The 24,186-nt window shown below is 33.3% G+C and overlaps 1 protein-coding gene across 2 annotated transcripts in view; it reads left to right on the top strand.

Annotated features, from left to right (window-relative positions):
* The first annotated feature begins 395 nt into the window (after positions 1–395).
* Positions 396–24,186, top strand: part of LOC140450397 (FK506-binding protein 2-like) — a 321,290-nt gene continuing 297,499 nt past the window's right edge. Inside the window, exon 1 of one of the 2 annotated variants that reach the window (XM_072544001.1) lies at positions 396–651. In XM_072544001.1, the coding sequence (XP_072400102.1) occupies positions 464–651 (188 nt within the window). In that variant the 5' untranslated portion in view covers positions 396–463. The remainder of the gene's footprint in view (positions 652–24,186) is intronic. The other variant, XM_072544003.1, reaches the window with a different exon arrangement.

Below are 24,186 nucleotides of genomic sequence, written 5' to 3'. Positions count from 1 at the left end.
TTTTCCGAAAATATTTGTTTTTTGTCTTTTCTAGATTTGCGGACTGCTACTCCGACGTTACGTTTTGTGTACCATCGTGTCACCTTATTCCTGAAAGGTTAATAATTGTTAGGTATCGAAGTATTACTTTTCTAAAGAGCATCTTGGCAAATTTGAAAAAAAATATAAGAACAGTTTACCATCAATTTTTATTTTGATTTGAAATTTTTAACACTTTGTATATCAATATAGTTCAAACTTATTATTAGACATTTTTGTAAGAACTTTTACACTTAAAATTAAATTCTGAATCCGATCATAATAGTGTTTTCATGTTACCTTACGTAAAAATAAAACGGCAACGGAGCACTTCATTTTATGACCGTCGGCCTTTAGCCGATTACTCGTTCCGTGGCAAGAACAAAGTTTTTCATTCACATTCAGTTCAGTTAACTTCGAAACTTTGTCGTGGAAGTATACAATCATGTTTGGAAACACGCTTTTCACCGGCTTCTTTTTCGCCGCACTTTTCGCCATCGCATCTTGCACCGATGACCTAAAAGTTGATGTGTTATTCAAACCCGAAATGTGTGATGTTAAATCAAAGCAAGGAGATACGTTGACCATGCACTACACTGGTACTTTGACCGATGGTAGTAAATTCGATTCAAGGTAAGATATTGATAATCAAAAAATTATTTAAAGTAAAATCTTTATCAGTAAATATTTTTTTACAATCAGTCGTTGATAATGGCCTACACTGTCACAGACAATATGACTGACTGTATTACCATCATCACTGTTATGTTTATCTTCGTTATGTGACCCAATAACTATTTCCTGGTATTATGCTAATATTAGTTTTAACTTCTTTGTGATGTATTTTTTGTTCTGTTTTTTTCTTATCGTTAGTCTAAGTTGTAAATACAATTTGGATGTCCGATGATGAAACCGATGTACTAACCTCAATTTTTGTTTTTAATTTAGTGATCAGATTTGTTGCTAAGGAATTGTGTAATACATTTAGTAAATTTATGGATTTAAATCTATTTATAATATATTTTTCCTGGATTTTTCATTTTATTTTGTTACAGAGAATTTATTTGTTATACATTCTGTGTTGTTTACTTTTATGTCATGTCAAACTATATTGTTTTACTTTGTTATTATTGGAATCAACAATAAGTATACTTACCTACTTAATTATTTTCAGTTTGATTTCCAGTTATATATATATAACCTACTTATATGCATATTAAAAATAATATCTATAAACTACAAATATTATGTTTTTCTATATTAGACCAGAGGACAGATCTTTGAAAAAACGGTTACCTACATTTGGACATGACAGGTTGCAATATAATGTTTGCAAAAAAAATTGTGTGACAACTTCAGTAATAATAGACTTATTATTAAAATATTACCATTAACTTTGGGATAATTAACTTTCAGGGATAACGTAACAGGGATAACGTGCCATGGCATGACACAAATTTATTATAACTTGTATTTAAACTAATGATTTGAAAATAAAAGTTAACAGATCTATCTTTTTCACCTTTTGAGCAATATAAAACACAAAAACCCAAATTACACAAATACAAAGCAACTAAAGTGTGTTTTTTTAGAGATATAGAACTTTAAAGTGGAATAAAACAAAGATTATTTTTTATATGAACAGGAAATTAACTTTATTTGAAAGATCATTTTTTGGCATTATATTTTAAATATGATTTCTGGCATATGACCACCAAGGCTGGATCTGACGTAGTCTAATCTGGAGGTCCAATTTTCGACGACTTTTTGCACTATTTGTGGCCGTATATCGGCAATAACGCGGCGAATGTTGTCCTCCAGTTCGTCATTCGTTTCAGGCTTATTGGCATAGACTAGCGACTTCACATAACCCCACAGAAAATAGTCTAACGGTGTTAAATCGCACGACCTTGGAGGCCAATTCACGGGTCCTAAACGCGAGATTATGCGGTTACCAAACGTTTCCCTCAATAAATCCATTGTGGCACGAGCTGTGTGACATGTTGCGCCGTCTTGCTGAAACCACAGCTCCTGCACATTATGGTTGTTCAATTCAGGAATAAAAAAGTCAGTAATCATGCCTCTATAGCGGTCACCATTGACTGTAACGTTCTGGCCAGCATTGTTTGTGAAGAAGTACAGACCAATGATTCCACCAGCCCACAAAGCACACCAAACAGTCAATTTTTCTGGATATAGTGGTTTCTCAACATACCCTTGAGGATTATCTTCACTCCAAATACGGCAGTTTTGTTTGTTGACGTAGCCATTTAACCAAAAGTGAGCATCGCCGCTAAACAAAATTCGCTTATGAAAGTCGGGATCAACGGCAATTTCGTTTTGGGCCCATTCACCGAATCTACGCCTTGCTAGGTGATCGTGTGGCTTCAATTCCTGCACGAGTTGAATTTTGTAAGCACGCAAACCAAGATCTTTTCGCAAAATCTTCCATAAAGTGGATGGACACATATCCAACTGCTGTGCACGATGGCGTATAGACTGATTCGGGTCTTCCTCTATACTACGCTCAACAGCAGCAACAACATCTTCTGTACGGACTGTACGACGTCTCTGTGGATGCGTATTATCATTAAGAGTGAACGTGTTGCGAAAACGTTCCACAGTTGATCGAATTAATTGCTCTGATGGGCGATTATGTATACCATAAAATGGACGTAGTGCGCGATACATATTCCGAACAGAACTATGATTTTCAAAATAAATTTGCACAATTTGAAAGCGTTGTTCAGGCGTCTATTCATATTGAAATGTCAAACTAAAGTAAATAATAATCACCTGACAGCTGTCAAAATAGCCGCCCCTTAAAAACGTGTTGCCAACTTCTATTTCTATACCGCTAAAAAAACACCCGTTATTTCTAAGAAATTAAACAAAGACTAAATAAAAAACAAATGTTAGAGATGCGCAAACTAGATAAATGAATGAACGGAAGGAAATAAGTCAATCTTCGCTGCTGTCTTCGGAAATACCATCCTGTAGGCTAGCGGTCCGCAACATTTTTGATATTGCGACCCCAAAATAAAAAAAAGTTATGAGCGACCCTAGAAAAAAATCACTAAATTAACAAGTGCAGAGGTTGGTTCAGGACGAAATTAAGGTAAACTTCGATTATCCTCCATGTTGTACTTAGCTGTTTTTATTTCGTAAATTATGTTGAAGAGTTTATTTATTTTGGAAGCATAATAATTATGATGGCATTAAATGAGACAAGCAATTATTTTAACATTTTATTTTTTTAAAAATAGGTACATATACATAAGTTTACAAACTAATGTGAACCTTATGCTTGCACACTTGCAGTCAGTATATAAATTCTTGGTGATATATTATCAGAAAGAGACAGTCTCAAATCAGGTTCTACGTTAAGTCTGGGGCGATATTTTGTTTTTATAGCAGTCGATGTGGAGAAAGCTCTCTCGCACAGGTATGTAGATGCGAATGGCAGCAATTTCAGCAGAGATGTTTTGTATAACAGTGGATATTAATTTTCCATCATTATCCAGAACTTGGATAGATCCGTGGTTTTGAAAATAGATCGAAGGCTTTCATCGGATAATAAATCGATCAGCTGCTCCTCTTCTTTTAAGTTCATCTTCACAGTGTTAAGTTCACAAGTGAATGGATTAATTATCCATTGGTTGCCGTGTGACGTATCTGGGAATCGTATTACCAAGTCTTGCTTAAGGCTTGTAAGATGCATGATGATTTTGGTTTTAATTTCTTCTTCGAACTTTATATTGTTTTCTTCAGAAAATTTCTCCAAACATGCAAACATCTCGTAGTTTTCAGCACTGATTTCGTCTATCCACAAACTTATTTTCCTTTAAAATCAATACATTTGTACTCTTCCCTTGCAACGATTGATTTAAATCATTCAGTTTTTCAAAAATGTCCGAAAGATAGCCAACTGTTGCCTGCTAATTTTCATTCAAAAAATATTCCGCTAGCTTTGGTTCCCGTTCAAGTAGAAATATTCTGATTTCATCTTTGAGATCAAATACACGTTGGAGTATTTTTCCTCGCGATAACCACCTGACCTCCGTATGTAATAGTAGATTTTCGTATTCTGATCCCAATTCGCGACACATTATTTTGAAAAGGCGACTGTTGAATGCGCGAGCTTTAATAAAATTTATTATTGTTACGACTTGTTCCAACACTTTATTTACATCTGGTTGCAAATGTTTTGCTGCAAGGGCTTTACGGTGAATCATACAGTGAATAAAGCCTACACAGATATACAATATTCCCACTTTATATCATGGATTTCAAAAAAGGTATTAACTGCATTAAAAATTGCTTCACCGATTGTTCTTCTTTCTAATCGTTGACAAAATAACAAATCTTCGCGTATGTTTTCATATCGGTATCGGATAAATATCAAAAGTTGAGTTACATTAGCTACATCAGTGCTTTCATCCAGCTGAATAGCATAATATTGACTCCGTTTCACGCGATCTATAAGTTGTATTTTGATATCATCAGCAAGTAGATTGATACGACGATGAACAGTGTCACTTGATAGTGGAATTGTTTTCAGTACATTGGCATACTTTTCTCCTTGCATTATCGAAACCATTTTCATTGCAGCTGACAAAAAGAGCGTCTCGCCAATGTTGTGAGGTTTTTTAGTTTTGGCAATCAAAAAGGCAACCTAGAAAGATGCTTATAACGCTTTTTGGTTAACTGTTGTGTATTTTTGGAAATTAAACTGCTGTGGCGTTAGTTTGGTGGCATGTCGTTTAAAATAAGATTCATCTTTATTCTTTAACTATGGATTAACTGTGGCCTTTTCAATTTGGCCGGCTTCATGCTCTCGTTTGCCAAAACCTCCGAACAAACAACGCACTGTGGACGTTGTTCAAAATTAAACACTACATTCAAAACCAAACTGGATGGACGATTCTTTAAAAATGCGTTGACGCGTCCCAGTTGTCTACGATGTAGCTGTTGCTTATTTAGTTAAAGTTGAAGCGTCACTTTCTGTATCGATGTGTACGGTAGATGTGGATATTGAACGTGAAATGGCTCTACTTTCATCGCTGTTATGACTAATAGTTATAGTAGTGGAACCAGATGTTGCTCTGCTGTCATCAATAGTAAGAACACTACTAGTACTTGAAGTGGCGGCATTGTTTTCACGAATCATATTACTCGTAACAGTAGTTGCCATTGTAGAATCTGAGGCGACACTGTTGTCAAGAACTATGTGTTTAATTCTTTTGTTTTGTGATGCGTTATCAGGACTTCCGCCACCTGCATCTTTAGATATGCGTTTTATTAGCCACTTATCCATTGTTAACTGCAATAATAAATACGTATTAAATGATGGTTTTGATATTCAACCCACGCGTCCAACATGGCCGCGCCGCGATGACGCCTCACTTTATTTTCTAAGTATGAGTGCACAGTTACTTACCGTGTGCGTGGTTATCCACGAGAACACTAATCTTCTAAAAAAACTTTCTAGGGAAGTAATCTTTGAAATCAATTTAGTACCTATAAATATAGAGGTTTGTATTTGCAATCGACAAAGCGGCGATGCGTACGCACGTGGGGATAGAACTGACTGAACAGACAGACTGTTTTTTCATATTTTCATATCAGACAGACATTTTCTCTATTCTTTCATGTTAATATTTATTTTCGCTCGAACTATACGATGGTCACTACCAGTTGTTATGTTGTTAATTGTTGTTGCGTCTTTAAATATTCCTTTGTTGTTTGAGAGAAAATAGTCTATTTCATTTTTGGTAGTTCCGTTAGGTGCGATCCATGTCCACTTTCTGTTGAGTTTATTTTTGTAAAAGGTATTCGTAGCATACATGTTTTCTTCTTTCAGAAATTCCAAGTTTTCTCTCCTCTTGGGTTTCTTGTGCCGAATCAGAAATTTCCAATCTTGTTTTCGAGGTTCTCAATTTTTCTTCCAATTTTGGCGTTAAAGTCTCCCATTATTATTATTTTAGATTCTTTGTTGTTGTCTATAGCTTTTTAAAGGTCTTTGTATATATATAAGCGAGGTTCCTACAGCCTCTGCCGCTTCTCGCATTTCCACCGCCATCGTTTTCTGTCCATCCATTCGTCTTCTTTGATGGCTCTATCTTGTGCCGTACATTTTCTTCCCAGGCAACTGAAGGCCGTTCCCTTTTTCTTCTTTGTTGTGGTGTGTAATTTAAAACTTTCTTTGGCCATCTATCTTCATTCATTCACTTCACGTGACAATACCACACTAGTTGTCTCGTTTCAATTATGTCTTCACTGGAATATACACTATTTGTCCTCTTATCATATCAGGAATATCTTCAGGATATTCCTGATTATTATTAAGATCATATCAGGAATATCTTCATTCCTGATATGATCTTTTTTGGATATACCACACGTTATCCTTAAAAAAACCATTTCGTCTACTTCTATTCTTTTTCTATCATTTTTCGTGATCTGCCACACTTCTGCCCCATAAGTCATAATAGGCTCTACCAAGGTTCGATAGATTGTCAATTTCGTTTTTTGTCTAATATCTTTAGACCATAGTAAGATCCGAGATATTTATATTTATTACATGTTTTTGTGTTTCTAATTTCTAACTCTGGATCTTCTTCCGCATCTCCTATTTTAAAAGTAAAAAGTATTTATTACATCATCAGTTGCTTTTTCAATTAGAGCATAAACCTGCACAATCTTTATTCTGGTTTGTGAACTTAGTTTTAAGATCATGTACGTAACCCTGTCCGAGATGCTATGAATTATTTAAATTTGTGATTTTATCTTGTTCATTAAGAAACCTACTTCACTGTATGTATAATGTTCTCTGCCTTTGTAATAGAGCCTGTTGCCTGAATGTTAGTTCACACACCCTTAATTCCTTTTAAGAGGGTATAATAATAAATGAATTACATATTTCAGAAACCCCATAATTCCATTTGTATAAAATGTTGAGAAATTAGAAAAAACCTTATTTCATGAAATATTTTAAAAAACCTGTTGTGCTGTTGTAATAAAATCATGAGATTAATGTGTTTTACATAAAAGAGTGGTGAATTTTAGCTTTATATATGTTTTTTTTTCTTTTTTACTTTTGTGGACTTTTGGGGTTTTTGAAATATACACATTTTTCAAGGATGTAAAAATAAGAAAACATGTTTTATATAAACATTTATTCAAAAATATGGGCATACAGAATAATATATCAGTAGTAATCACTCATCTGGTTGTATTATTTCATTTGAATCTCCCTCGCATGTTGGCAAATTAAAAGTTTCTCCGTAAAAGCCCTTGACTTCTTCATTATCTGGTAGATACTTTTCCAGTTTTCTCAAGTCTTGCATCTTCTTGATATTAATAGGAATATGTCCTTCGGTGTATGCTTTTCTTGTAGGGAAACTAATAACATCCTGGTTGCTACTTCGTAGCCGAAAAGAATGATCTATCAAGCCATCTATGTACTCTTTTGTAATAACAATTCGAAAGTTGAATATGTTAAAAGCAGTTTTTTGATCTCTTGGAATATTTCTGCCCAAAGATTCATTGGAGAGCATCGTCTTTTTAAAATACGTGGGCCACATCCTTTAAAGTTCAATATGTTGTCTGATTTAAAATCCTGTCTGATTTTTTAATTTTCCTTTTAAGAACGGAAAAATCCCGATCACACGGTAAAAGGAAATGTCCCCGTGTGGGATAATATTGTTCAATCTTTTTAAATCTATTGGTTGAAACTAATGCAGAAAAAAATCTAACTCTTGTATGGTTCTTGTTCTGGGCGGCACATACATTAGAAAAGAAGTGAAAATGGTAAATATTTTTAAATTCTGGATTGTTGTCAAGAAAATGTAATAAAAATGATACAACTTCATTAGGCCCTTTAGTTCCTGTTCCCTCATGATACTCATAGAATGTTGCCTTATCATCTTTTACATTATGAATACATAAAACATTAACAGTAAGTCGTCTTAAATAGAATTTTTCCTGGACAGGAATAACCGGTAGTTGCAGGTTTTGCATATAATCAATGCAAATACCACCTACATTATCATCTACTTTACAAAGTTCTGAAATGGTTTTAAGTTTGTTATAAAATTTGTTTGCCCGTTTCTTATGAACAGTTTTTTCTGCCAGTGCCACTCTTTTTGCTGTTTCATTTAAGAATTTACTTTTTATTTTATTTTCTAACTCTTCACATGTGGAGCAGGTGTCGACTTGTGGGCGACCGAAAGATAATAAAAATTGTTCTTTAAAAATCTTTTTATAATATGAATATTTAACGTTTTGTTCCAGGTGAACCTCTTTAAACAACTTATACATTACAAAAATATTTCATTTTTCATTTACTACTAGTATAATGGGCAGTTTTGACCGGCAACGGAGCAATATGTTATATGATTAAAAATCTATAACAAGTCCTGACTTCGCATTGCCAGATTGATTTTTACCTCGTTTATCTATAGGAACTTGCCCCTCTCGTCTTAACGTGGTTAAGCGACGCAACCGATCATTGGTAATGCCAAAAATGGCAATAAATGCTTTTCTACATATTTTATTTGTACCTGTTGGTCCCTGAATTGTATATTCAAAAGAAGCTAGTCTATCAGGCTTGCAAGAAATATCAGCTGGTTTTATGCCCCTTCGACGTGAAACTTCATGGACTGAAATAAGCGATTGTAGCAAACAATCTTGTTCGTTCTTGGTGTTAAGGCTCCTGAAGTTTCGGAATAATTGAATATGTGTTTCTTCAGAAATTCGTAAAAAGCATTTTTGGCGACATCTAAAAATAAGTATCATTAAAATTACGATAATAAAATATTAGATATTGTTTAGCTAGTTAGTAATATTTTAAAGCTTTAAGGCTTACTTGCAGTCTGGTCCTTGGTTCACTTCAGGCGCCAAGGCACCACTCCAGCGTTTATAGGCAGACCCTTTAACTCTAGAGTTTTTAATACCTTCACTTTTATATTCACTGATATTACGTATTCCACGCTTTTTTTGCGCGTTGAAGACTCATTTTCCTTTTCCATTACTTAAATTATTGTTAATTTTTACTGTAATAACAACTAACAATATGTAGAGATCACAAATAATGTGCATAACCTAAAAAACTCAAAACCTCCTGTCATGTCAAAAATCAGTGTGTACAAATATTATATTTTAGAAACACCAAAATTCCTGGTGTCTTGGTGTTTCTGCAATACATGAAATTTTCAACTGGCAACAAATGTATGCAAATTTAGTGAGTTTTGGGGTTTCTGTTTACTGTTAAGTGCGTCTACCTATATACTACCAAAAATTACAGAAAACTGTAATTTCATAAATTTGTGATTTTTGGGGTTTCTGAAATACGTGCTTCAAATCACCTATCGGCCTACATCACAGAACGTTTTCGGAACAACTATTCCATCATCAGTGCTATCTATATAATATATCGGTAAAAACCCTTTAAATGTTGTTTGAAAAACTTTGAGTTACTATGATGTGTAAGTGACAAAAGGAATTGATTACATGGCAACGTAAGACTTCACTGGGGTTGCTAATCCTTAGACGAAGTATCTGTGAGGACTTGTTATCCTATTAACTCAATCAACGCAATTTCACATATTTTTTACCATGACTTTATTTTTATTATCCCTAAGTAACTCACGTATTTTTTTTCACATGTAGCACTTTCTCTGTCCACCTTGATTTATCAAAATTTTTAGCAAAACAGTACCTGCAAGTAACTAACAATGTCAACTTGATGACTCAGCGTGCTGGAAAACTTACTTTGAAATGTGGATTTACTAGATTGTCTATTATACTAGATTGAAGTTATCATAGAACTGTTTATTTTTTTTGTTTATTTATTCTTCAACATTTTATTTCATTGAGTATGAAATATATCCGAAAATGCTGATATTATGCTAATAAACAAAAAAAAAATTAGTTAAATGACACATAGATCTCAGTAACCACGATCTAACTCAACTATTTGTGTAGCATCTAGACTACAAACACTAAATAATTTAACACATACGTCTTATTTATAATTTTACGTAGTCAATTAATACTAACTTGTTTTCGAATAGGATAATTCGATTTATTTGACAGCAGGAGACAAGAAATTCGTTTTACTGATGAGGCACGGATCATGTCCCTGTCAATTCCGTAGACGACGTTTCAGGACGAAGTCATTCTTATCTGGATAAAGGAGAACGGAATTTCAAACCGTCGCGTAACGAGGCGTTTCTCTTACATTCTATCATTATTAAAGGATTTGTTTAGAAACGGGGTTAGATGATGGTTTAGGGCTATATAGTATACACCGTATGTAATTTTTGGTACATAGTGTTGTGTTTTTATTATTCTAATTTATTGTTTTTATTTATTAATAAAGGTTCTACACTTATAACACTTAAAAGTTTATTTAAGGTCTTTGTTTGCACAATCTATCTAATTTATATTACACCAATAACACCGTACTTTGTGTACATTTATTATAATACGTGCGTTACATTTTAAAACGCGGCGCGATCTTCAAAAACTAACTGTCCTCCTTACAACAAAATCCCTCTTTACATATAAAATACAGTTATTCGAGAATTGCGTCGAAACCCCATCGAAGACCCCAGAATGTCGCTCAGACTGGTTTTTATTCGGCCTGCCTGGAAATTTCGAATTGTGGGTGATTCATCATAATTCAGGTGAACAGGTCTTTTAGCGAAGGGACTAGCAATTTCTGCCGGCAGGTAAACAGGTCTTTCAACTGAGCGCCGAAATAACTAAAACAGAAAAGATATTAGTAATAAATATGTTTACAGTTTTGAGTCATATGACACGTCATTATTTATCGTAACAATAGTTTATTAAAGTATCTATTATGGATATAAATATATGGATATATATATATATATATATATATATATATATATATATATATATATATATATATATATCCATAATATATATATATATCCATAATTTAATATATATATATATATATATATATATATATATATATATATATATATATATATATATATATATATGAAAATTACTGAGTTCTCGGAAAGAACCGCGTTGAGAATTTAAAACTCGACGTTTCGGCACCCATTTTGGAGGTTCGAGTTCGGGGTCTCAATCTGCCTATTCCCCTCACTCGAGACGTACCAGTATCGTGTTCTATATTGCAAGAACTGTCTCTCGGTACTGAGGTCTCAATCTGAGTACTTCTCAGTGTCGAGTGACGACAGTTTACTGTGTAATCTGCCTACTCCTCAGTGTCACTCGACACTTTAATAAGGAATTAACCATGGTTATTCCATTAATTAAAATCAATAAAATTTTACATAAAAAAACAAATAGAATGTTAGAACACCATGTATATTCACAACATTCTAGTGAAATTGTTGAACAAAAACCTTACCGTTCTTTAACATACATAGGTGAGATTTCTTACAAACTTGCAATAGTTTTTAAAGACTACATAAACATCTCTTTTAAGACTGCCTCAAAGTTAGGATTGGCATTCTTGAATAACAAGGACAAACGTGACTCATTTGAGTATAGGGGGGTGGATAAGTTGAGTTGCCATACCTGCAATGCGTGTTACATCGGTAGAACCTTTAGATCCCTTAACAGTAGATTGAGAGAACATCTTAGATATATAGAACGTCCAACATCAGGTCAATCCCATTTCGCACAACATATTCGAAGTACAAACCACATCTTTGATCCACAAACAAATTTCAAAATTCTGCATACTTGTAATAAAGGCTTCTTATTAAATAACCTGGAACATTTAGAAATTTTAAAATCATTAAAAAACACCTCATCACATGCATTAAATGCACAATTAGAACTGGAATACACACCAGTCTACTCAGTATTAATATAACTGCTTGAATATATAAAATAACATTACCTGATTTTTCATATATAAGTCATATAACTTTATATATAGTCAACACAAATTAATACAGCTAATTCACCTTATTAATTATTCCAATCTTCAACGAAAGATTTCAAATTTGGACACCCTCACATCCACAATATTCTTCTTGCTAAAATTTCCTTTTCCTAAAACTAAATTAAATATCAGTATTTGACTGGTATGGTACCTCAACTTATTTACCACAAATTTTCAAATATAGTCCACCTGGCTTGTAATATATATACTCATTATATTAGAATTTGATTTAAGTCAACACGTCGTTTAAAATTCTAACACAACATTGAAGAATCGTTCAGACTAGTATTACTAATTAAATCAACTTTTTTTAATCTTAAATCATAAACAATTCACGTGATTGTAAATTTGAATTTGTTAAAGTGTTGCAGAAATTTATTGTACAGACTTATCAATGTCGACGTGGACGTTACATCTTGCTTTGGTACATTATAAACTCAAAATAAGACTAAAATTATAAATAAAAGTTTAGTATTAATTAATAGTTTTTACCTACATGAGATAATTCATGAGAAGAGCCTGGAACATCGCCCATAGACAAAACAGGAATGTCCGCATCAATTTCTTCATTTCAGACATCTTGCATGTCTGATTGATCTTGAATTTGAGATAAAACATTATTAGCTAATTGTTCAAATTCATCGTCATTATCTAAAAAGGACCTTAGAATCTCTTGGTTTTTTGGAGTATCCGGATTAAAACCTAAAACAAAAATATCAATATAGACCTGTAGTCCATTGCAATGGACATCATATTTTAATGTTTGTTATCGACAAAAAACAACGATAAATTATAATTATCTATGTCGAATAAGCAGTATAAAAATTGATATATTTACTTTCGATTTCCGGCGTATCGTGAATTCGCCATGTCACACTATTTTTAAAAGCACTTAGCTCGGCTATGATTCAAACTGCAAAATAAAAAATATGTAGTTGTCAGCAATTTACAGGAGTTTAATTTTGTTGTAGGGCTTACGTAAAGGTATGTCCATTGCAATGGACACCGGGTCTGAAAGGGTTAATGTCTTCTTCTTCTAAGTTTTCTTTCCTTATTTGATCTTCTATTTGCTATCTGTACACATTTGCATTTTTTTTTTCGATTCCATTTTGTTTCTTCTTTTCCCGATCTCCTTTTTTAAATTAAATATTCTCTTTAAATCGTGCTTTAACTAGATAATGATCACTATCTATGTTTGCTCCTCTAAAAGACCTAACATCTACTAAGTTAGAGCAGTGTCTTGCATCGATGATTATATGATCTATTTGGTTAATCGTATTATTATCAGGAGATTTCCAAGTTCCCTTTTGTATATCTTTATGGGAACATCTTGTCTTAGCTATTACCGTGTTCTTAGACATCGCAAAGTTTATGATTCTGATAACGTTATCATTAAAGTCTACATGGTGTCTACTCTCTTTTCCGATGGTGGGCGAAAATATATTCTCTATAGATGGAAATTGAAACGTCAATAAACTTACTTTAACCTTCAATTGTGGCTTATTCCCATTAAAATAGTAATTAATGTATTCTCTCTTCCAACTTTGGCAATCAAGTCTCCTGCTATTAGGTAAAAAGAAATAAAATAAGACTTACTCACAATGTATTTAATTATACCACCAACGACCGGTTTCGCATACTACAATTTGCTATGCATCTTCAGGTCTTACGAAGCCTGGTAAACTAAATGCTGAAATTACAAAAACCCACATTAGGGTGGTGGGCGAAAATATATTCTCTATAGATGGAAATTGAAACGTCAATAAACTTACTTTAACCTTCAATTGTGGCTTATTCCCATTAAAATAGTAATTAATGTATTCTCTCTTCCAACTTTGGCATTCAAGTCTCCTGCTATTAGGCAAAAAGAAATAAAATAAGACTTACTCACAATGTATTTAATTATACCACCAACGACCGGTTTCGCATACTACAATTTGCTATGCATCTTCAGGTCTTACGAAGCCTGGTAAACTAAATGCTGAAATTACAAAAACCCACATTAGGGTGCTGTCTAATCAAGAAAAATATAGCAATTATGCCAATATTATATGTCTGTGATTATTAATAGGAATTAAATCGATTAAAGCAGACAAAGTAAAAACAGCAAATGGCACAAAATAATCTAATAAATTGAAATAAATTAGTAAATAACCAAAAAATACTACTTACATGCCGTACAAGAATTATTAATTAGTGATTTGGAAAACATAGTTTAAACTATCCTGGATTGCTAGGTGATCATCGGTTTTATTGTAACTGTTTGACAATTAGAGAGGAAGTTCTGGAGGGAAGAGATACTAACAAATAAAATAGGAAGTAGGTATTGTAGATAGTAGATTGTGACTAAGTGTTATTTTATTTCTTTTTACCTATTTGAAATGGACTCACATAAGCAACACATTCAATATTTCAATCTCCTGCTATTATTTTGATTCATTTTTTGGACACATACCGTACTCTCGGTCAAGTGCCTCATAGAACATGTCTTTTTTATCATCCTCTTTTTCCTCCGTTGGAGCACGGATGCTTATAATGCTATTAGCGAACTTCCCTTTAAGTCTTATTCCCTATATCCTATGATCAATAGCTTTGAAATCAATTACCTATGTTTGACCTTGCTGCTTACAATAAATCCGATACCAAATTCGTGTCGGGTAGGATGTCCACTGTAATAATTGCAGTTATTGTTCTCCAGGATGCCTGAGCTAGTCCACCTTATTTCCTGTAAAGCAATGATATCTGCTTTGGCTTTAATTATTTCTTGTATGAGCAGAGCCGTGGCTCCAGGCTGATCTTCTTACGTTCCACGTGCAAATTTTTAAATTATTATCCTTATTCCGTTTGCGAGTTCGTCGTAGGTTAGACAGTCCGGTTTCTTTCTTTGGAGCACTCATAGCAAAAGGTTTTTACAGGGTTAGGTAGTTAACCCAACGACAAGCCTCCTTTTCGGAGGGCCACTTCACCCGCTCTCGTCAGTTCCCGACCCAACTTTCCACCAGGGTTGGATACCGGATCTCCAGTTGGATTGCTCGGTTTACAGGGGACACCAGCGTAAAGGTGAGAGTCAGATTTAAGTAGTAGAGGCTAATTGGAGTAAACTGGAATCAACTCCATGTTTTCGCATTCTAAATGATAATTTTTCCAATGAATTTACCAAATATCAGGGAAGACTCTTTTGGGTGGCCGACCCTGTATTAAAATAATATTCTTGATAAGGCTGTGTAGAATCAGAACCATGTATCATTAGTAAATAATCAATTTTTATCAAATTTAGAATAATTGGTTTTTAAAATTTCGACAAAAAAATTTTTTGAATAATTTATTTTTATAATTAATTAAAGATTTTGCTTCCTACTTGGTGCAAATAAATATATATGATTAATTACCATATTTTGTTCTAATATATGTATTTATTCGCACTAAAATGTTGTTAATTTACTCTTGAACAATTAGAAATCTTGTATACTATATTGCTATAATAATTAACCGTTATATATTAGTTAACTGTTCCCAAAAACATAATGTTACATTTAAAACGCTCGCTACATGAAAAAAAAACTGTTTCAATATTCATATCTCTTCTCCTCGTTTTTTATCGCTTTATAAATATAATTAGATCTTATAAATAATAAATCTTATACTTGACTATAATTACAAGTTAGAAATATGCTTTGGAGATAATTATGTTGATAGTTTATATTTTTTCCTATCTTAATAAGAGAAGAAAGCTTTAATTACGGTTTTTAATGTTATGTTCTGATGGTTTGCGGATGTTTGTAGATCCTAATATAAAACGATGCTGCTTATTTTTTTAAAATATAAGTAATTGTTCCTTAAGAATATAGTTTTCCCTTTCGGTAATTAATACACTCTTTCAGAACCTTTTCAGAAATTTTAATAAAAATACCTGGTACCACTGGTTGATGTATTTTCTTTAAGAAAGTTGTTGGAATTAGTCTGAAGTGACCATGAAACACAAATGGAAAAATCTTGGAAAGTTGGACACTGATTCGTGCTTCGGATTATCCTGGATGACAACAAACTGCAATCTTCAAAACTCGGCCATTCAATTTCTTCTTCAAACCATGTGGACCCCTCAAATGGTTGGAAACGCCGTCTTACAAATCTTCCACGTAGGAAACAACACAACCAATCGGTGATTAAGTCAACAAAATCTGTCAAATAGCATTTTGAGTCCAAATTTACTTCTCAACTTAAAAAATTGCCGGCATTTGAAGACTACACGCCGAAAGCTATCTCTTCCAAAATCCAAATATCTCCTCACTAACTGCATTTCACTATTTTCCGATGACAACAAAAAAAAAAAGAATAAAGAAAAAACAATAACGAATTTGAAGAAAATCCAGACAAAACAACGAAACCAACTGCCCTGGCAGCGGGCTCATCGTAGAGTGACATCATTCTACCAACTCGGTATAAACAAAGCATAAACGGAAATATTCCTGTTTATTTGATGCGCAAATCTCCAGGCGCCATCAAGATCAAACGCGAAATACCAATCTGTGCTTGATAAACAAACTAAAAATGTTTATATTATTATTCTCAGCGACGCAAAAAAATTGAGAATATTCTTCGGTGTTTTTAACATTTATGAGGGGAAATCGAAATGCCATGAGTGGCATTTTCGTCTCTACCGACTGGGGTATCAAGGAAAATTGTGTTTTAGATTATTCACCAGTGTATTCAATGGGTTAATAATAATAAAAGATAAGGTATTAGCAAACGTAAGTGGATTAACAAACATTGTCGCTCTCAACGTACAAACATATTAAATATAATAAATTTAATCGCTTCATATTTTACTTAAAATGTATTTCTGCTTAATAGAATTTAAAATTAATTGTTCTTTGTACTTCCGTAGCATTTCCACAAGTTACTTTATAGTCAAAATTATCATAGAGTTTAATTTTCGCATAAACTGTAAGTCATAACTTTGACGCTTTTAATATAAACAAAAATTTCAGTTGTAGTTAACCGTTTATGTCTTAAGTTTATATATAGCTATATTTATATATATATATATATATATATATATATATATATATATATATATATATAAAGAGTGTTTCATTAATAATTGATGGAAATATTTTAACTATAGATTGTTGGACTCAAAATATTAAGGTTTAACCTTAATTACTTAAATAAAATGTCGCTCCTTACTCAGTTACAGGATGTTTTATTTAAAGTGTAAAAACTATTATTTGTACCCAGTACCTTAAAACTATTTGACATATTCTTGTCATACTTGGCACGAAGTGTACACCCTACTAAATTATGTTAAATAAACGTTTCTGGTTACTATACTCGTTTTCATCGTTCTTGGCGTGTGCCTGAAATAAGCTACTACGGAATTTTTAATAATCGTCTCTCTCTGATACACAGATGCGTAATTCAATTGTGCGAGTCACGTTCGTCATGGTAAAGTGCGATGAGAAGGGAATGAAGAGACCACTCACGTCTCCCAGTATTGTAGCAATAACACCGATGCGTTTGGCCGATACAGTGTCGGTAATAAGTTCGGCCTCTTTACGAATACAGATAGCTGGCAGTGACGTGTTTTTTTAACATGTTACCCTGATCTGTGCAGGTTTGAAGTAGCTCATGAAATAGTTTTTATAAGTAAACAGTTTTTAATTAATTAATAGTTTGAGCTCTTACTGTGTGGAATTCCATTACATAAAATAATACTCTCGATACCTTAAAAATTCCAGTTTATTATAAATTAACTCTCTCTCTTCCAATACCCATTGCAATAATGACTTGTGGCATTGTTCTTGAATGAGCTGGCTAATAGGTTTATAATTGTAGCAATTACCATTGATATTTTATGTTGTTTTAGTCGATTTTAGTCAGTCATTGTTGGAATTTGTTCCGAACAGTTTTACTTATTATTTTTTGTTGTGAATAACTAATTGTTCTATTTAATAAAAAAAATGCCGGGAAAAACGATAACAGGAGAAATGCGACAATGTGTAGTTCATTTATTGGAGTATTTTAAAAAAGAAAAAGAAAACAACGGACCTTTGCTTTCGTTATCATCGGTACATGAACGAGTAGCGGACGCTTTGAAAATCAGTCTTCGAACAGTGACAAGAATAAAGAGTGAATACAAGACAGGGGCAGCTCTTACTACACCAGGAGAGTCACGTAATGTACAAATGTAAAGTAATGTAAAGACTAATGATGTCAGCGATACTATAAAAGGAGAGATTAGAAATGTACTGTATGGCATGAGAGCAAAAGGAGAGCACGTTACAATTAAAGTTCTAAATACACAATTAAGATTCGGGCAAGACAGAGCTATTGAGTCTTTGTCGCCAGAATAAACCACAAAATACCAGGTACGTTCTAGACGAGCTACTCCAAAAACATAAGCATCAGGTTTTGAGATTGCCTCCATATCACTGTCAATATAATCCGATTGAGTTGGTCTGGGGCATTTCTAAACAATACTATGATCGTCATATTGGAGAACATCTTCTTCTTCTTCTGGTTCCTATCCGTTTCGGATGTTGGAAATCATATTGGCAATCATGACCTTGCTCGCTGCGGCTCGAAACAGCTCCGTTGAGGTTTTCTTAAACCATGTTCTTTAATTTCTTAAATTGGAGAACATGGACGTGGAGATAAAACAGTGAAAAAAGTTTGGGGCGATGCATTAGCTGAGGCAACAGTGTGGGCGAGTTGTGTTAACCATACTAAAAAATTAATTCAGGACGACTGGGCAAAAATGGTCACATATGATGAAAATGAAAGTAGGATTATCATCGATTTGGCGGAAGATTCCAATGATGAAGACAGTTCCAGTGAAGACGCTGACTGATTAGCTAATTAATCAAGGTCAGTACGTTGTAACAATTCAGAATTCGCTACACTGCTGAAAACTTAAAAAATCTGTATCATTTTTTAATTAAAGTGGGTTAAATAATTAACACTTTTTTGGGTATATTTCAAAATCCTTTTAAAATGTACCTTTCGTTATATCCTGTCCTATTGTACTGCGAGCTAGAAAAATACTTCTTCGCAATTTATACGTATATTCCGTTATTAGAAATTTATTGAAAAATAATTTATAATTTTCTTTTATAACTATTATTTCGTTTGACATGCTGCATTTTGCTCCGCCACTGGAGGAGGTAAACGAATCGAGCTTAGACAAGAAAAGACAGATGAAACAACTTATTGCAAGTGTTTTTACAGGCACACGCCAAGAACGATGAAAACGATTATACCAGAGTTGTACGGCAGGGGAAAGTTACTGTTTGACCCTTTCCAAATTCTTCGCCACTGGCGGAATTGCTATTTTAACGCAATTTTTCGATTCTCCAATTTACTATACTACTAATAATACTGTTTATTCGTATAGTTAAAGTCAATATTTTTAGAGATATTTGAAGTTAAAAATGAAGCGGCTTGGTTATTTGATTAATGTATTATGTGGGTGTTTTTGGGTCATAAGATTACATTTATTACGCAAATGAAATTTTAATCGCTATTAACAAAAAAAAAATTGTATCATCCCGGATGCAGGAATTCGGGATGATACATTTGTCAATTTTTCTATCAAGTTTTTCCCTTTAGGTTTGAAGCCTGGCAACATTTAATTATTCAAGAAAAACAAGTAGTTGCAACTCTTGTGTTAATAAACTTTCCGTTTCCTCAGTCTCTAACTTAAATTTCTTCTTCTTTGGGCATTTTTTCAGGGTTCCTATCGATGAGGGTATTTGTGAACTCGTACTGGCTGATCCAGTATTTTGTAGATTATTCGCTTCACCATTGTCAGTTCCAATGGAATATCCCCCAGGAATTTTCGTGAATACTTGCCAAACTTTACTGGAACCAAACAGCCATTATTAATACCAACAACAGAGAAACAAAGCCAATCAGTATTGAACGAGGCGTAAGACAGGGCTGTGTACTGTCTCCCACTCTCTTTAACGTGTATTCTGAGAATCTATTTAGGGAAGCTTTAAAAGATCAAAAAGGAATTATCATAGGAGGAGAAATAATTAACAATATACGGTACGCCGACGATACTGTGATTCTAGCTGAAAACATCGACGATCTGCAGGAGCTAATCAATAGAGTTGACATGGAATGCACAAATTGGGGACTGTCGATAAATATCGATAAAACTAAATACATGGTGACCAGTAAAGTGGATATCGGCGCAACCCAACTGATATTAAACCAACAACCGCTGCAGAGAGTTCAGAGATTCAAATACCTTGGATGTTGGATTACCCAAAATCTGGATCCATCCTTCGAAATTCGATGTAGAATTGAACAGGCAAGAAACTCATTTCAAAAATTCAAGCCTCTATTATCCAATAACTCATTAAATTTGGAAATCCGTGAAAAGTTTACAAGATGTTACGTGTGGTCTGTACTTTTGTATGGATGTGAAACTTGAACTTTAAACGCCGATATCATGAATAAAATCGAGGCGTTTGAGATGTGGTTGTATCGAAGGATACTAAAAATTCCATGGACTAGCAGAACCAGAAACGAAGAAGTTCTTCAAAGAATGGGACATCAAAGAACTCTATTAAATATTATTAAGAGGCGTAAACTAGAATATCTTGGACATATAATCAGAGGACCAAGATATGAGTTTCTTCGGCTAATTCTCAACGGTAAAATCGAAGGAAAGAAATGGATAGGACGGAAGAAACTCTCTTGGTTTAGGAATTTGCGGCAGTGGACAGGTTTGACAGCGGACCAATTGCTACACGTAGCGCAAGACCGAGATCAGTATAACAGTATTATAAGCATGGTAGTCGCCGACGTTCCGTAGGGATATGGCACTCTAAGAAGAAGACTTCTAAGGTAATACTTATTTTGATTTAATAGACCCATTGTTACTTTGATGAATCGCAGCAATCCTCTATCAACCGTATTCGACTGTTTCTTACACACGATTGGCTACATTTTGTCTGTTATTAACATTAACGTAGGTTAAAGTGCATTTATAAATATAGGTTATCAGTTAGCTAAATATTATTTTACCTAACCGTTTCTTTCATTTTTTTATAAGTATTTCATGATTTTTTAATCATCAGGAAGAACTTCTGAAACTCGAACTGAAAAGAAACGATCCGTTCACCTTGTAGCGACCTCTGTAGGTGTGTAGCGACCTCTATAAGAAGAAACATGTAATCAAAAGACTTCTCATCGATGGCGATTTAAGTAAACTGCAAATCCGAGTTTGCTAAAAGCTACAAGATGTTGGTTATATCTTTATTCCAGCAATATATACAGATAGCCAAGGACTTTTTGCTATACATTCTTACGTTCATCAAATCAATCAATCAGTTTATAACGTTCTACGCCCTCTTCTGATTTCCAGTCTCCATTTATCTCGGTCGTTCCAAAGGTTTTCTTCAACTCCCCTCTCCCTTATGTCTTTATCGACTAATTCTCTCCAACTTAATCTCGGTCTACCTTGCTTTCTTCTTCCATGCTATGTGCAGTTCAATACTTTCTTGGGTATTCTGTGTTCATCCATTCTTTGGACGTATCCATAAGATCTTAGTGGATTTATTCTGATGTCCTCTGTTATATTGTGCTTAACACCCATAATTTCTCGTATTCTTTCGTTTCTAAATCTGTCTAATCTTGATTTTCCAGCCGCCCTTCTCCAGAAGTCCATTTCTGTTGCTTCTAATGCTTTCTAGGTTTTTTCCATTCAGTGGCCATACCTCACTTCATATGTAACAATGCTTTTTATAATGCTGCTGTAGATTTTGTGTTTGTTTTCTTTGGAGATTGTTTTTTCCCACAATACACTGTTTAATTGCCTAATGGCTTGGTCTTGTCTGGTTATTTCTATGTTTAATTTCTTCGTCTAATTTGCCATCGTTGGTTATTTGCATGCCTAAATATTTGTATTTGTGACAGTAATTTATTTCTCGCTGTATTTCTTCCAAGATTAGATTTTGTTGAATTCCCCAATACACATGTATTCAGTTTTCTTGATATTTACTTCTAGCCCCCATAGTTCGTATTCTTCCATAAGTTTACGAGTCATATATTCCAGGTCTTCATAGACGTTTATTCGAATTATATTCTTCTTTGTGTTACGATAAATAATGACGCATAATATGACTCAAAACAGTAAACATGTTTTTTTAATAAGTATTTTTCTAGTAGGCAATATCCAAGGAACCCTTACGCTAAAACCAGTTCCATGGCGTTTGAGATCATTCAGCAAGGGTCGCTGACCGATTTCTAGTAAGTTCGTCGCTCAGCTGAAAGACCAGTCCGAGTGACCTTCTCGTCTATTCGAAGGGAATCGCCGGAATTCTCGATTAACGGCATTTTATATTTAAAGAGGGAATTTTGTTGAAAACAGTCTGAAAATAACATCGCGTCTAGTTTTTAATATGTAACGCGCGTATTAAATGTAAATAAATTATATAATTATTAGTGTGAAATAAATTAGTTATATTGTACAAATAAAGACTTTAAATAAACTTGTAAGTCTTATAAGTGTGGAACCTTTGATAATAAATAAAGACAATAAATTAGATTAATAAAAAACACTACATTTGCAATATGACTCGGATACTGTCTTGTTTTAGGAGAAACAATTGATACTTTTTATTTCTTTCAACATCTACCGAAGCATTCTGAAATGGACAGTTTGGATCAGTTTAGATTTAACTAAGTAGTGATCAGATCTACAATTAGCTACACGTTTTCTCTACAGTTTTGTGGAATAGCTTTTGATTTTTGTTTTGTGATAAAATTTAATTTTTACAGTATGTATGTTTGACATTTAACTAAAACGAAAGAAAATTACTTCCACATTTTCCTGTTTGCTTCTATTGTTAAAATAAATGAGTAATTTAAATTCTTTTTAATCACTGGAGGTGTCAAAATCGTTCAACTAGTTTAAAAAGCATTAGTCAAATTGACGAAAACCTACCCTGCATTGTTTGTTTTATTCACTTTTCTCACCATCTCGCATTTCGTTCATGACTAGAACAAATAGTAATGGACTGAAAATTTCCTTTTGTTGTTTGCTGGTGATTAATATTCTTCTTATTAATTATTCATGACTCTTAACTGGAGTTCCGAGTTATAAAGCATCTCGTTTTGAACTGTTCTAGTAAATATTTTGATTTTGTGTTTAGTTATAAGACAACTAGTATTTTAAATAATACAGAATGGGCCACTGAAAATATCCCAACCTAATATTTTTTTATATTTCTTTAGATTATGCGAAAATGGTGAAATATATTGATTTTTTTCTTCTTAACTGAATACCTGTTAACGATATATAAAGTTCATTCACAATTATAAGAATTTACTTACGCAGAATTTAAAAGTATCCTGCTGATAAAGTCGAAGCCATAAAGGGATTTGCCTCTTCAGGTAAATAGTAAAAAGGGCCGGCCTAACGAATTTTATATTTTATTTGGCATTTACATTACATATTTAATTTAAATAAATATCTAGATAATTAAGGGAAATAATTCATAAACTGATGAAGTATTAGAATTTATTAATTATTATATTTTTTGTGTCGATTCTTTATTAAATATATCCAAATTTTGAAAGTAATAAACAATTTTTGTTATGTTAAACATATTAGTAAAATAGCAAGTAAAATAATAAAATAGTGAAGTGAAAATAAAAATGAATTAATGTGGGTATATACATATAGCTGAATATGGTTATATTTTATACTCCATGTAAGGAAAGAAGTTTTTCAATTGTTAGTAAGGTATAAAATATGTTTGAAGAAGATGGCAACAGATGGGAAATTTCTTTATTATTAATGTCATGACAAAAACTATTTTTCATAAAAATTTCAGCATTGCATAGATATCAATAATCAATAATCAAATTTATAAAATTTTAAGTAGTCTACAGCGAAAATCAAAAATATTAATTTATGATTAAAAGTGAATAGTGATACACAGTAATATGGCGGATGTCTTGAAATCGTATGACCCATATTTTTGGTATAATTATCACAAAAGTAGAGTAAAGATTGACTAGGGCGTATCGCTGTGGATCTTTGATAGAGTGTTTGCCCTACTTGTGCTTCCCCATCCTTATGTCGTTGATCAAATCTTTGGTTCATCCGCCTTGAGGCAGATTTCACAACCTCAGGATAAAAGGGTGCCCTACCACTTACCAACTCGTCCACCCGAAGCCGTTGGTCAGTAAGTGGG

The sequence above is a fragment of the Diabrotica undecimpunctata genome, chromosome 9 (genome assembly GCF_040954645.1).
Source record: "Diabrotica undecimpunctata isolate CICGRU chromosome 9, icDiaUnde3, whole genome shotgun sequence".
Lineage (NCBI taxonomy): Eukaryota > Metazoa > Arthropoda > Insecta > Coleoptera > Chrysomelidae > Diabrotica > Diabrotica undecimpunctata.
Note: the sequence above shows the minus strand (reverse complement) of the source record. Positions and strands in the feature narration are given on the sequence as shown.